The sequence below is a fragment of the Apodemus sylvaticus genome, chromosome 1 (assembly GCF_947179515.1).
Source record: "Apodemus sylvaticus chromosome 1, mApoSyl1.1, whole genome shotgun sequence".
Taxonomy (NCBI): Eukaryota; Metazoa; Chordata; class Mammalia; order Rodentia; family Muridae; genus Apodemus; species Apodemus sylvaticus.
The window spans coordinates 64,485,828-64,500,150 of NC_067472.1; the positions used below are offsets into that span (position 1 = coordinate 64,485,828).

The 14,323-nt window shown below is 44.2% G+C and overlaps 1 protein-coding gene across 1 annotated transcript; it reads right to left on the bottom strand.

The window, feature by feature from the left end:
- Positions 1-687: 687 nt before the first annotated feature.
- On the bottom strand, positions 688-11,767 carry LOC127678691 (cytochrome P450 2E1). Its single transcript, XM_052173835.1, has 9 exons — positions 11,577-11,767; positions 10,658-10,817; positions 6,212-6,361; positions 5,735-5,895; positions 5,232-5,408; positions 4,325-4,466; positions 2,356-2,543; positions 1,724-1,865; positions 688-966 (listed from the first exon to the last, which is right to left on the bottom strand). Exons 1-9 carry the CDS (start codon positions 11,751-11,753, stop codon positions 782-784), a joined length of 1,482 nt encoding a protein of 493 aa, XP_052029795.1. The 5' UTR covers positions 11,754-11,767; the 3' UTR covers positions 688-781.
- Between the last annotated feature and the right edge of the window lie 2,556 nt (positions 11,768-14,323).

Genomic DNA, 14,323 nt, shown 5'->3' on the forward strand with positions numbered 1-14,323 from the left:
TGCAACTGCATTTGTTTAAGTTAATGCTCCTTCTTTGAAAAGACAACCAGGCTTGGACCATCTCAAGCTTTACCACTGAGGGAAGATAGTTGGTGACTCTGCTGACCGGTGTTAACCTTAGGAAGTGTCCAGATAATGCTACAATTAGTTAATGTCCCCTAGAGCTACATAATCCTATCTTTCCCTTGTCTCTTGAGAATTTCTCTAATGGTAATCTATGAAGTTGAAACATCTCTGTCACAAAGCAAATTTTAAAATTACACCCTTTTTCCTGAAAGCAATCTTGCCATTGTGGAGCTATGATGACCCAAACACCGTCAATGGGGCCACTGTTGTGGTGTCTGCTAACTTTGGATTTCGTTAGTACCTCAGATAAGCTGGAAAGTAGGGTCAGCATAAAGCTGCTCACATTATAATCCCAAGAACCTATGAATATGATACCTATATGGTAAAAGAACTTTGAATATATTGTTAATTCAGTGTCTTGTGATGAGCAGATAATCAGGATCATCCATGCATATGCAAACAATTTATGAGAAGTCAGGGACAGATAGATTGGAAGATGTTATATTACTGGCTGTGAAATGCTATTCAGTCACTGGGGAACTTTCACATGTGCAAGGGGACACGGCTCTCATTAAATCCACAACTAACATAGTTCACCAATATTTATTCTTTTCTGTTTCATTTTATGATAGGAACTTCATAGGCTTGGAGCTTTTGAAAACAAACATATTTTAAGGGATAATGATGGGAAACAGTGTCAGGCAGTTTCCGGGTCTCATGAACGAGGAATGACACAGAGTTTAAATTCAGGTGGGATACTGCCAAAGCCAACTGTAACAGGCTTGAGGTCAATATCCTTCGGGTCAACCAGAGACTTCAGATTAAAATGCTGCAGAATAGCAGATAAGAGCAGAAACAATTCCATTCGGGCCAGGCCTTCTCCAACACACACACGCTTTCCTAGAAGGGAAAATAGTGCTGATGAGGTACTGAGGGACCTGAGAAGAGCTAACACTAATAACATTGAGGGCTTGGTGGTGTGGGAGGAGGCTTCAGGCACACCACCTAAAGCAAGATTCACCATCCCTGTCCATTGGTCCCTGAACACCAGTGCTCATATGTCAGAGAACATGAGTGCCAGCGACACTGACTCAGACCAGCAACTGACACCGTTCATTGAGAACTCCACTGCATAAACAAGTGGTAGTTTAGGGAAATGGACCCAAAATGTATCGGCCATAACTTCAGGAAGCTGGGGCAGGCAAAGCCTATGTAAACATAGGGTGTTAAAATTATCGAATTGGCTGGTGAGGCTCTGCAATGGGATCATCTGGGAGGTTTGGATGCTTCCTAAGATGAGTCCAGGTAGCTAAAGAATAGAGTTTAATAATTTTTGTTGAAACTTACTAAGAATTAGGTAATACAGTTTTGAGATCTTTTTACTGAGTCTGTTTAGAGTAGAAATAGCTAAACAATTAATTAGAAAACCATGTCCTGTGATAATCCACCCAAAACTTGTATTTTCTGGACTCCTTGTGAAATATGCTATTTGACTTCTTTGAAAGGGGAGGAATGTACTTGGGTTGTATATTACAGGGGAATAATGGAGTTGGGATGGTAGTCCTCATCTAGGATGGGGGAAGAGCATATGGGAAGTAAGTTTAGGATTGAAGGAGACAATTTCCCAGGGAATACAGGACTCCTGAACTCTGCTTACCTGCAGAAAATGCCTTGAAATAGTCACTGTACTTGAACTTCCCATTTTCATTCAGAAAATGCTCAGGTTTAAACTTCTCTGGGTCTGGAAACTCATAGTTGTCATATAAGAGGGAGTCCAGAGTTGGAATCACAACTGTACCCTGGAAGAAGTAGAAGTTCTATCAGTTAAGTTAACAAAACATAGACTTTCATCTGGAAGACCCTAGTGAAGAGGGCTGTTGGAATTTTACATATGTAGGCTAGCATATTTTTAATTTGCTGTGTTGTTTATTTAAGGACTACATAGAAAAAGAGACAGGAATCAGATCAGGTCTAAATGAAAAGGAAGGCCCTATATCTTTCATAGGATGTGTCCCAGGCTGGGTTGTGCTGCCATGGGATCGCAGTGGTTCACAAGTCCTCTGAACCAGTTGTGGTGACATTTTCCATTTCTTTCATTTCTTCGGCCATGAGGTTATTGGAGTGACTATGGGTGAAGCATTCTGTAGGGCAGGCATGAATGCTGGCTTGATTGCCATATCCAGCCATATATGCTGATCAAAGGTGCTCTTGAGACTCTATCTGAACGGCAACTTAAGTGATAAACTAACAGGACAATGCCCACGGAGTGCTTCCCAACTCATGCCTGACCTTGGGGATAACATATCCTTGGAACACTGTGTCTCGGGTTGCTTCATGGGGCAGGTTGGAAGGGACAAGATTGATGAATCTCTGGATCTCATGCACCACAGCATCCATGTAGGGCATATTCATTCTGTCTCTGACAGCAGGGACACGGCTTGGCCCAATAACCCTGTCAATTTCTTCATGAAGTTTCTCTGCCAAGATATGAATAAGGTCAAGCTCGAGGGTTAAATCTAGAATTGATATCTATGTACTATCTACCCATATATGTGATCATTTCCATCTACCTGTTCTATGTATCCTTGTAGCCCACCACTTTTCCATCCACTTACAAATGTCAGTGAAAGCTAAGACCTATGAGATTATTTACAGTTGACAGGAAGTTTGAGCATCTATTGTCATAGCTGGTGATAGTTTTTCCAATCCCTTTATATCAGGACTACTCCTGATAAAAGGGTCTTGGAAATTTCTTCTTAGAGGGAAATCTTTGCATTATTACTCTAGGACAGTTTACTATTGTTAAAAATAGGAAAAGGGTGACAGACTAGTCTATAGTTAGTGAAATTTAAAAGTCCCTGTGATTATGATGGGGCAACAGTAACCTTTGTCAAGTTCCTTGGTCTTTCTGAGTTTGGAATTTATTATGGAACTTTATAATATGTAGAGTGAAAAAAAACAAGTTGCAATAAGTTGTATATGGTATGGTATAATACTAACACATACATAAAATAAAATATTAGTTATGTGTTGATATTTAGTTAACATTAAATGTCCAAGTCACATGGGCATGCTACCTAGTGGACCTGAAGCATTACTGTATCTGGGGAGTGAGGCAGGGAAATGTGAGTTAGTGGGGCTCTAGCTAGCTGTATAATGCTTTATTTTTTAAATAGCTCCAAAGCAAACATCACAAACTGTCAATAAATGTTCAATTTGGTAATCAATGGCTGTCACATTTACTTACTCCTTGACTATATTAGACATTCATTATATTAATAATTTAAAACATTTTAAAATTTATGTTTCCCTAGCTCAGCAATAAAAGTCCCAACTACTGTAATCTGTACATTTCCCTCCTTGGACTTTAGTCACATTCCATTTTTTTCTGTGTGGTGTGGAAAGTCAAAGGCATTGCTAACAGGAAGGCCAGAGCTCAGATCTTGGTCCTGGCCCAGACAGACACTCAATAATGTTCTTGGGAAACATTACTTTGTATGCAGTACCTGCCAAAATTTAACATAAATAAACATCTATTGACATTTTGTGATGTTTGCTTTGGAGCTATTTAAAAAATGCCGAGCTCAGAGAGTGTCAGGGTTTCTGTCCTTCGGGCACCTTCACCTTAGTTTGTCAGCCCCCTCAGTTTCTCTACTAAAGGTGAGCCCCAGTGACCTACATTTAGGGGTCATCATACTTCCTCTATCTGGCAAATGTACGTATGACTTTGCACACCGTGTTAAGGCCCCTGTGACTGCTTCAGGCACAGAATTCTTCCTGCCCAGATTTTGCTTTCTAAGCCTTGAAGAGGAAGTGAAATGGATTTAGGACAGCCTCAGTTGCTTCTCTTTAAATTTCCACTTCAGAGCTTCCTGGGGTAAGATGCTCTGGGATCACTCCAACCTGGCTGGTATTCCCATCTCAGCCTATAAATCCAGGAAATGTTTCTCAGGGGAAATTGGATCATTATTTTCTTCATCAGAAATTATTTACAGAGCAGATCACAGACTCATTCCCCTTTCCACTTCAGCACTGGGCCATATACATCCCAGCAGAGTGTCTTGGGGACTAGCCAGTCTTCAGGATACTAGGTCCTGGCACATACAAGGTCATGTGCTTTTAAAGAAATTCATTTAGTGACTGGGGCACTGAATGTTGGTAAGTGGCCACAGAATGACAGCTGAGGCCTAAATTGCACAGGGTGACCCTGATAGGTCTCAGCTGTGACACATGGGAGTTTGGCTTCTCATTTGTGTACCTTCGATTTCTGGGTATTTCATGAGAATCAGGAGCCCATATCTCAGGGTTGTGCTGGTGGTCTCTGTTCCTGCAAAGAACAGGTCGGCCAAAGTCACAGAAATATTTTCCATTGTGTACATGGGTTCTTGGCTGTGTTTTTCCTGTGAAGTTGGAGACAGACAGGGATCTGGTAAGCTCTCTTTAGGTGTAGGAAGGTGATGCCTATTGCTCTTTATCAGGGAGCGACCAGGTTTTGTCAGATTCCTTGTGCTATCAGGAAACAGCTCTTTCTGCCTCACAACAAGGGAAACTGAGGCTTCCAGGAAATAGGCAAAGCACAGGAAAGGGTTTCTTAACAAGGCCATAGTTTTGCCTCAGTCAGTAGTGCCAGGATTGTCTAATAATGATAACGACCTTCTAAGCTGTAGGGGTCAGGCTCAGCCTCTTTTTAGGCTCAAGACCGTGCGTGCTTTTTGGATCGGGCAGGAAGAGGCTGAGTTGATGGCAATTTCTCAAATGGAAATTATCCAGAGGAAATCAGTGTGGGATTTTACATGTTTTCAAGCCGTTACAGCAAGAAAATAAGGGACAGGCATGCAGGAGGCTTAGAGGCTGCAGGGAAATGAAGGTGGGGAGCTAGAACTCGGGAAGTTAAGCAAAACTGATTAATAAACACCAAAGGGTATGCTGACATTTCTCAAAGGGTTGAGGTTCATCTTGGCCCGGAGGGTGCTGAACAGAGGGCCTCTGCCATCCAAATGTGACCAGAGAAGAGAATGGTGGTCAGGCTGAAGCCAAGTGTGTCTATGAAAAACCATGGCCATCGAGATGCAACCGTGGTGCTCCGTGTGAACCCTGGACAGCGGGTCATAATGTCACACCTGGGTGCACTCTGCACATCCCAGCAAGCCCATCTTGTTCTGTACCTTCTCCATCTCGATGAGGAGACAGTCAGTTACATCCCTGGCGCAGTTGATGTCCAGTGACTGAAGGTGTTCCTTGGCTCTTTCAAGTGTGTACTGTTTTATTTCAGACACATTTTTCATGATTTTTCTGTGGCTTCCAGGTAGGTATTGTAGATAATCCGAAAAGTAATTGTAAGCCTAAGGAGAACAAAACTGTGTAACTGATAGGAGCGGCCAAACAACGAGCTTATGGTTTTCTTTATCATACTATTTAAAAGATAGGGTCCAATGGCATCTTTTGGGAGTGTTGTTCTGCAAGTCATGTTGATAGGAATGTGTATGTACATTCAAGTGTACACAGGTCCTGAAGTGAGGATACTGAGCCCAGCTAGTCAAATGCCCTCCTGTATGGTCCTGTAGTTTGATTTTTTAGGCCTGTCCCTCTCACACAACCTGAATTTTTCTTCCCCTTCTAATGGAAACCGTGCAACTGAAGGTTTATGGAAAAGGAGGAGCATGGTCACCTGAAGCCAGGGAGTGCTCAGCAGGTAGAAATTTTCATTGAACATACTCATGAGCCTCAGACACTTCTTGTCATTGTAATCAAAACGTTTGTTGAAGAGGATATCCGCAATGACATTGCAGGGCGCGCAGCCAATCAGAAAGGTGGGATCAAAAGGCTGGCCTGGAAAACAGGTAGAGTGTGAGCACCTCACCATGGCCTTCCCTAGCCATCTCAGCCTTCCATGAGTTCTCACTAGGACAATGAATGTGTGAGCCTCCAAGAGTCTTTACTTTGTAGTGCTTCTTAGGGGACAACAGTCATGCCTGACAGCATTTGCTCTCCTGGAAAGAGCTGGGACTCAAATTGAGAAGGCAGTACCAGGGGACTGACTTGACTTCTTCTTTTCCCAGAGTTCCTTTAGCTGCCAATTGCCTCCAGGTTGTTCAGTGTCCTTGGGAGCCTACCCACAACCCTCCCTGCCTGCTGAGATACTAACCTTTGGTCTTTTTGAGCTCTTCCACCAAGAAGTGTGCCTCCCTTTGGATGCGGGCCTCATTACCCTGTTTCCCCATTCCCCAGTCTCGGAGGATGCTTAGGGAAAACCTCCGCACGTCCTTCCATGTGGGTCCATTATTGAAAATAATCCCTAAGAAAAAGGGACCAACAAGGGTTACTATAAATACACAGTTCTGGAGAAGTAAGGAAAGGGGAGAAATGGTCGTGGGTGTGATTTACGTTGTGTGCCTGGCCCTTTAAAGGATCTCCAGTTGCTAGTCAACATGTCCTTTAAGAGAACTGCTTGATCCTATGACTCTCAGTGTCCGGTTGCCTCTTGGACTTCTGGGAAGAGGAGAGCATATAACATGCCAGCAGAAGGTGAGAGAAGGGGATTAGGGGCCAAGTGGCAGAAGAATATGGTCAGAGACCATAAGGGTTAGAGAAGACAGTTGATGCAGGAAGGAAGAAGATGCAGTAGAGGCTAAAGAAGAGAAGACAGTGCAGAAAAGAGATTGAGCAGAGAGAAACAAGAGATGGTTGAGTCAGGAGAAGCTGAGCCAAGCCAGAGAAGATATTGTTAGTGGGCCCTTGAAAGGGAATTGGGCAGCAGAGTGAGAAGAGAAGACAGTTGGTGGCCGCTGAGCCAGAAGCTGAGCTGAGCAGTTAGACCTGAACAGTTATAGTTTGGAGCAGCTAGAACTGGGAAAACTGGGAGAAGGGACTGTTTATGCAGACTGTTGGGGAACTGAGGGAGGAATGGTTGGGAGAAATCTTTGAAATGGCTGGGCTGGAAACTGGGAGGAGGGCTGGCTGGGAGTTAAGAGAACTGGTTGCTATTTGTAGGAAAAGGAGACATTAAAAGAAACAGTATTAGTTTGGCAATTCCTCAGAAAATTAGACATAGTACTACCTCTGGACCCAGCTATACCACTCCTGGTATACCCAGAAGATGCTCCTACATATAATAAGGACACATGCTCCATTATATTCATAGCTGCCTTATTTATAATAGTCAGAAGCTCGAAAGAACCCAGATGTCCCTCAACAGAGGAATGGATACAGAAACTGTGGTATATATACACAGTGGAGTACTATTCAGCTATTAAACACAACGAATTCATGAAATTCTTAGGCAAATGGATGGAACTAGAAAGTATCATCCTGAGCGAGGCAACCCAATCACAAAAGAACGCACATGGTATGCACTCACTAATAAGCAGATGTTAGTCCAAACGCTCAAAATAAACAAGTTACATAAAATAAAAAAACCCAGCACAGGAAGCTCAAGAAGAAGGAGGACTTAAGTGAGGGTGCTTTGGTTCCTCTTAGGGGACAAAATACTCAGAGGAGCAATAAGGGAGACAATGTGTGGAGCAGAGTCTGAAGTAAAGGCCACCCAGAGACTGCCCTACCTGGGGATTCATCCTATAAAGAGTCACCAAACCCCAACACTACAAGAAGCATATACCAAAAGGAGCATGCCATGGTTGACTCCTGAGACTGCCAGAGCCTTACAAATACAGAGGCAGAAGCTAGCAACCAACTATTGGACTGGGCGTGGGGTCCCCAATGATGGAGCTGGAGGGTGGTCCGGAGGAGCTGAAGGGGTTTACAGTCCCATGTGAAGAACAATGATTCTGGCCACCCAGACGCCCCAGGACTCGCAGGGACTAAACCATCAACCAAGGGGTACACACAGTTCCAGTAAAAAATGTGACAGAGGAATGCCTTGTTGGGCATCAGGGGAAGCAGTGGTCCTTGCTCAGGTAAAGGCTCAATAGAGGCCCCAACAAAGGGAAACCAAGTGGGGGGAGGTGGGAGTGTGTCGGGTGGAGGGGCTTATACATAGAGGCAGGGGGTGGGAGGAGGGGTTGGGGGTCTTTGGGGAGGGGGAAATCGGGAAAGGTTTTACCATTGGCAATGTAAATGAAGACGATATTCAATAAAACAAAAACAAAAACAAAAACAAAAGCAAACTAGTAACAAAGAACCCACTAAGTAGAGAAAGGCTACACTCGGTCCCGGGTGGGATATACAGGTGAGGAGGAAGCACAAGGAAAGGGAAGGGCAAGCTCTGTTACAGTGTTTCTTCTGAGCACCTGCTTTCTTTGGTTTCATACTTTGCTCTGAACCTCTACCATGCTAAATAAACTGCAGGGAGCCACTCTAAAAATGGACTCTCCTTTTTCTGCCTCCCGATAGAATTTCTAAGCAGCGTATCTGAGCTCATGGATTTTAACCTTCACAACATAAGCCCTTCAACTCAAGGCTTTTGGTTGCAAAGCAACATCCTTTACTAAAATCTAAAGGTCAGAAGACTTCCCCATTTGGAGACATTAAGATAGAAAGGCTGAGCACTATTTACTCTCGATGAAATGTTATAGTGTACTTCCCTTCAAAGAAAATGTTTCGTTCTTCCATCTAGAACATGACCTGGTGACCACCCCCACTTAGACACTGGGAATCAACAACTCTGAAAAGAATTTTTCTTTCCTTCTTTCTCTAGCTCAGCTAATTCTATGGGCATTTTTTTCATTTCTCAAAACTGAATCTAAGCCAAGCTGACAGATGACTTGCTAGTTGTCTCTCGGAGCTCTTGGATCCCCTCGGAACCAGTTCAAGGTCTCCAGGGACAGCCCCGCCCAGCCCCGCCCCACCCTGCCCAGCTCTTGCCTAGCAAAACCCTCTGGTCTCTCTACACTCCAGTAGTCCTTCTTTTTCTTTATCCCCTCCCACCCCTTCTCTTACTTTCCTACCATCATTTCTTCAATAAATAATGTTTTGTATCTTCTGTGTCTAAGGATCTGAGCATTCTGAGACAAACTAAAATGAGTTATAACCACATGGGGTGCAGAGCTTGCTTGCATTTTATACTTTCATAATCTCTTCCATGTTAACAGTCTAGTCACATGTGAGATGCCTAGTAGAACACGCAGCAGAACATTTGGGAGTTCTCAGGGGACATATGCTTACTATGGTCTAAAGAACTTTCTAGAACAGGAGATGGCCAGCCTGAGACGGGAAAAGGACGTATGTGACATGAGCTAAGAGTTGTGGGTCAGTTTTATCCTGAATGTTAAAGGAGTGACCCAGTGACTGAGAGTGTGGCAGAGCTACAGCCACTCTCAGCACTGCAGCCAGGGGGCCTTTCACTAGGCTGACTATCCAGGTCAGGACCACACTTTCTCAGCATTTACTCAGATGATGTATGCACTTATCCTGGTACCTTGCCACACACCCGTGCTTAATGTTATATTATCAGAACAATCAATCATTCACAGAGAAACACTGGAGACCCAAAGTCATCCTTACCCAAGACTCAGCTGAGTTTCTAAGAGCCCTCTGCTGTGTGGGACATGTGACAATAGGACTTTGAAGCCCCCAGGCAGGGGCGGCAAATGCCTCTTGAATCTATCCCGTGGAGAGGCAGACCCTAATTGTACTGGCCCATTGGCCTGAGCTGGGCTAGAGGACACATAAAGGTTTGTGCCTTTCCTAGCAGGTTCTTGTCATCCTGTTTAGTCCCTCTTCAATCAGTAATTCCTATATTGAGGACAAGGACTGAGATAGTTACTTCTGGTTTTTTTTTTCCCTCTGAGACAGTACAGAAACCCACAGTATTGATTAGGGAACATCATATAGTTGAGGTAAAATAGTTTTGGAAACACAGACTGGGAACCAAGCTAGACACTGAGGATAAGACATAAAGCTGGCCATGCTTTGATCTAAAGTCTCAAAAGGAAAAAGTTTCATAGAAATTTATCGCCAGTGCTGACCCAGGCGGAATCTGGGCACCTCATCTCTCATCTGCTTTGGGATACCTGGAGTGGAAAAGAGAAACTGAGAAGGTACAGCTAAGATGGAGGCTGGGCAGACAGGGAGCATCAGTGAGCTGGGCGTAGCTCTGGCTCTGGGTGCCCACACTCAGCAGAAGATGGAGCTGTGAAAACACAGAAAAATTAGTCTGCATTCCCATTTGCAGGGAAGATCTTCGGCTACAATAGAGGAAAGCAAATAACTAAAACCTGGTCTATCTATCCCGGCAAGCAGGGTGCCAGGCAAGGGTAGGTGAATGGAAGGACTTGGGTGCATGCAACCAGCTAGAGCTCAGAGACAGTGAGGCTCAGTGGAAGGAGTCCCAAGAAATAGAAAAGCACAAGAGCCTGAGCAGCAATCCCCTGGGGGAGACTTCCTGGGTTTAGAAACAACCAGTCTGCCATTCTCTGTAAGTGGACCGGGAGAGGGTGGGGGTCTGGAGGTGTCATGGGTTCACAGTGCCTGCTCAGCACAAGCCTCGAAGCAGCTTCCATGCAGGCACATGACATCCTTTGAGCCTTTGCCTCTTTCTTTATCCTGTTGCTGTCACTAAGGTTCAGAGGATCAAATGGCACTCACATTACTTTCTGTTAATTTGCCCTCCCCAAGGCCCAAGAAGCCATCTTACCCTTGTTCTTGTATTCCTGGAACACAGGAATGTCCCCTCGGCCGGAGAATTCATTCTTGTGGTTCAGTAGCACCTCCTTAACAGCCTTGTAGCCATGCAGGACCACGATGCGCCTCCGACCCAGGTGCAGGGTGAACACTGGCCCGAAGCGCTTTGCCAACTACAGGGAGCAATGCACAGAAGATAGACAGGACTCAGCCTGCTTTAGACAGCCCACATCTCCTGTTATTGTTCCTGTTCTTCACAGAGAGCTAGAGAGCTGAGGGGAGGGGCATTTTGTCTCATCTGACATGGGGTTACTCTTCTCACCTTAAGTTTCTGGGTTTGCAGGGACCTTCCTTCTATCTAGACATAATTCTCTTCTCTGTGCCTGTTTAATCAATGCCAAACCACCCTCTTGTTTGCCTTTAAAGTTAAGCTCTGCCTTACCTGGTAGTACAAGCTAACTTGGAGTCAATGCTCCTGAAGCCTGTAGTTACCCTGCCATGTGCAAAGACAACCCTTAAGAGACATCAAGCATTAATTCTACGCCTGGTAGTGTTTTGAGGGGTTGGGTAGTCCATGCAATGTTCACAGCGTTAGCAAAAGGCAGATGCTGTTATGCTGGTGAATCACAGTTGGCTCACTATTTTCCTTTTCAGTCTGTTCTTTGACACAGGTTGATACCAGCCAGGATACACCTGCTGTTGTCAGTTGGCACAGAATGATACCAGTGACATCAGTATCTCATAATCAGTTCAACTGCTCAGGGCCTCTGGGTCTGCTTGGCACTACTCACTGTGAGTGTTCCATGCCTAAGATGGACCATTAGTTCAGTTATGGTAGTCTGTCATTGGATAACAGCTGACAAAGAGTTTAATATATACACATTATGTCTAATCTCTAACTTATTTTCTTAATGCAGCAAAGTTTCTCTTACCTTGGTGAAAGACTTTGGGATATCCTTCAAATCCAGTTGAAAAATGTTTCCAAAGATAGGAAGTGGGAAAGGTCCTGGGGGCAGGTTCCAACTCTTATAGATCTGCTTCCAGATGGATACGATGAGGAGGGTGGCCACCCACACCAGCAAGGCAATGGTGATGCCAAGAACCGCCATGGTGCCGCTGCGGGCTCCACTGTAAATTTGTAGGAATTTCCTGAGGAGAAACAAGGATTTTATAATGTGTCATTGAGAAGGAGGGTGGCTCGTTAGCCAATAGCCACTCTTCTCCCTTGGCCTAAGGCACTGGTTTATTATTAGCTGCAGTTGGCCATTATTTCAAAGGCTGAACCTTGGAGTCATTGCCTCTTAGAAGTTGCATCTACTGATCTGACAAGGATGAGGCTGGGCTCTGTCAATACTCTGGTTGCTGGCACCTGTCAGGGTGCTGCTGAGTACATGCAGGGTACCTCAACAACTCATAGGTCAGTCCTGGGGGTGGGAGGCTGTCCTCCCCCATGGCACCGGACAACACAGTGGGCATGCATTCAGATAATGTTTGCCTGTGTTTGTTTGCTGGGGAAAGGTTTTTTTTTTGCAAGGCAGTACCAACCATTTACTGCTCATTCCAGGACAAAGACAGCACAAGGCTGCAAACACTTAACTTCTGATCTGGCACCACAGCCCTAATGGCCCGTCTGGAAGTTGAGGGCAGAATGGGAAAACTCTACTTCTGGATCTTCTGAGATTTCACATTGTCAAATCACTAGAAAATTCTGTAGAGGTAAAAAAGTAGTGGTAAATAAAGTCAAACAACTTTGAGATATTCTGAGTGTATGTGTAAGCTAATATTTGTAGTGCCAAGGACCACACCCAGGGCCTCGCACATACTAGGCAAGTGCACCCGAAAGGCACTGCTTGTTCTCTGACAGTCACACTAATTTAGGAAAAAGTAAGTTTTTTCAAACCAGCTTGTCAAATTCTGAAGAAAACAAAGATTAGGATTTTTATTGGATTTGTTTCATGTATTTGTTCCTCCAGGAGTGCAGTGCTGGCTCACACTCTGCTTTATAAGATTATAAGATACATGTAAGAATGATGATTATTTTTCATACAGTCTCACATCCACTTTTTTGCTATGGTTCTAGATATATTGTGGATCTTCGTGTGTTTTAAAAAATGATTTTTTTGTTGTATTGTCTTCTTACTGACAATACAAAAAAGACATTAATTTAAGCTTTATAATTTTATATTTTTGTGTAACTATGCATTTTTGGATGCAGTGGAAAACATGACAGTGGATCTAAATGACAGACTTTTGAGTTATTTATGGCTCATGATTTTCTGTACACCATACACAATATTCTAACCTGAATGTTCTCTGAATAAACTATTAGTATCGACAACTCTGTCCTTCAAACGTCAGTTGTGGTTTTGCACTCTGCTCATTAGTTAAGTCTCCTAGACTACCAGGGACAGCTGTCATCTTATTTAAATTTATTTTTCTCTCATATAACACATCACAACCAACATTTGCTTTTCCTCCACTCCTCTCTCCCCTAGATCACTCCTCTGTTTCTCTTTGGAAAAGAGCAGGGCCTCCCAGGGATATACAGTAAGACTAGGCAGCAAACCTCACACAAAGGTCAGATGAGACAATCCAATAGGAGGAAAAGGGTCCCAAGAGCAGGCAAAAGTGTCAAAGACACCCCCACTTCCACTGTTGAAGTCCCACAAAGACACCAAGCTAACATCCCTGGCCTGCATGCAGGGGACCTAGCAGAGAGCCATGCAGGCTCTACGATTGCTGCTTAGGTCTCTGCGAGCCCCTATGAATCCTGCTAGTTGATTCTGCGGGCCATGCTGTAAGATTCTACCTTAGACCTGTCAGAATGTCTAAGATCAATTACACACGTGACAACTCATGCTGGTGAGTACAGGGAGCAAGGATAACATTTTTTTTATTGCTGGTGGAAGTGCAAACTTCTATAGCCCTTTGAAAATCAATATGATGGTTCTTTAGAAAACTGGGAGTAAATCCTCCTCAAGGCACAATAATTCCACTCTTGGGCATATGCCCACAGAGACCCTTGTTCAACTATGTTCAAAGTGACTTTATTCATAGTAGCCTGAAACTGGAAACAACCTAGATGTCCTTCAACCAAACAATGGATAAAGAAAATGTGGTGCATTTACACAATGGAGTAGTAGTACTCATCTGTTCAAAAATGACATAATGAAATTCACAGGCAATTGGATGGAACTAGAAAAGATCATCCTGAGTGAAGTAACCCAGACCAGAATGACAGACATTATCAGTGCCTACCCCAATCATCTACAGAGAGGCTTCCCCTGGTAGCCGATGGGAGCAGATCCACAGGCAAACATTGGGAGGAGTGAGGACCCAAATTGAAGATCTTAATCGCATCCTCCTCTTGCTAACCCTAACCCTGTGGAAGAGAGGGAAGATGAATTATAGGAGCCAGTGGGCTTACAGGTGTCATCTTTATCTGGGGCTTCAGGACCAATTGTTCCTGAGATGAGACCTAATGGTGTGACTTGAAGATGAATGGGTCACTGTGTCCTTGGGTCCTCCTGATTCTCCTGTGCTTTCTGGGTGGCATAATCCTGTTCCAAGCATATAAAGTAGGCTGTCTTCACTATTAGTACACACTCTCCTGTCTTGAGCCCATACTGGCCCTTGTGGTGGTGTTGGAGCAGTGCTCTCTGCTCAGGCTGAGTCAATC

What these genes read in the sequence shown, in the direction of transcription:
- LOC127678691 (XM_052173835.1), bottom strand. Translation starts at nt 11,753, where the DNA reads ATGGCGGTTCTTGGCATCACCATTGCCTTGCTGGTGTGGGTGGCCACC. An exon ending in AGAGCTCAAAAAGACCAAAG is followed by an intron (nt 5,896 to 6,211) that starts GTTAGTATCTCA and finishes CCTGTTTTCCAG; the next exon opens with GCCAGCCTTTTGATCCCACC. An exon ending in TCCTCATCGAGATGGAGAAG is followed by an intron (nt 4,467 to 5,231) that starts GTACAGAACAAG and finishes CCAACTTCACAG; the next exon opens with GAAAAACACAGCCAAGAACC.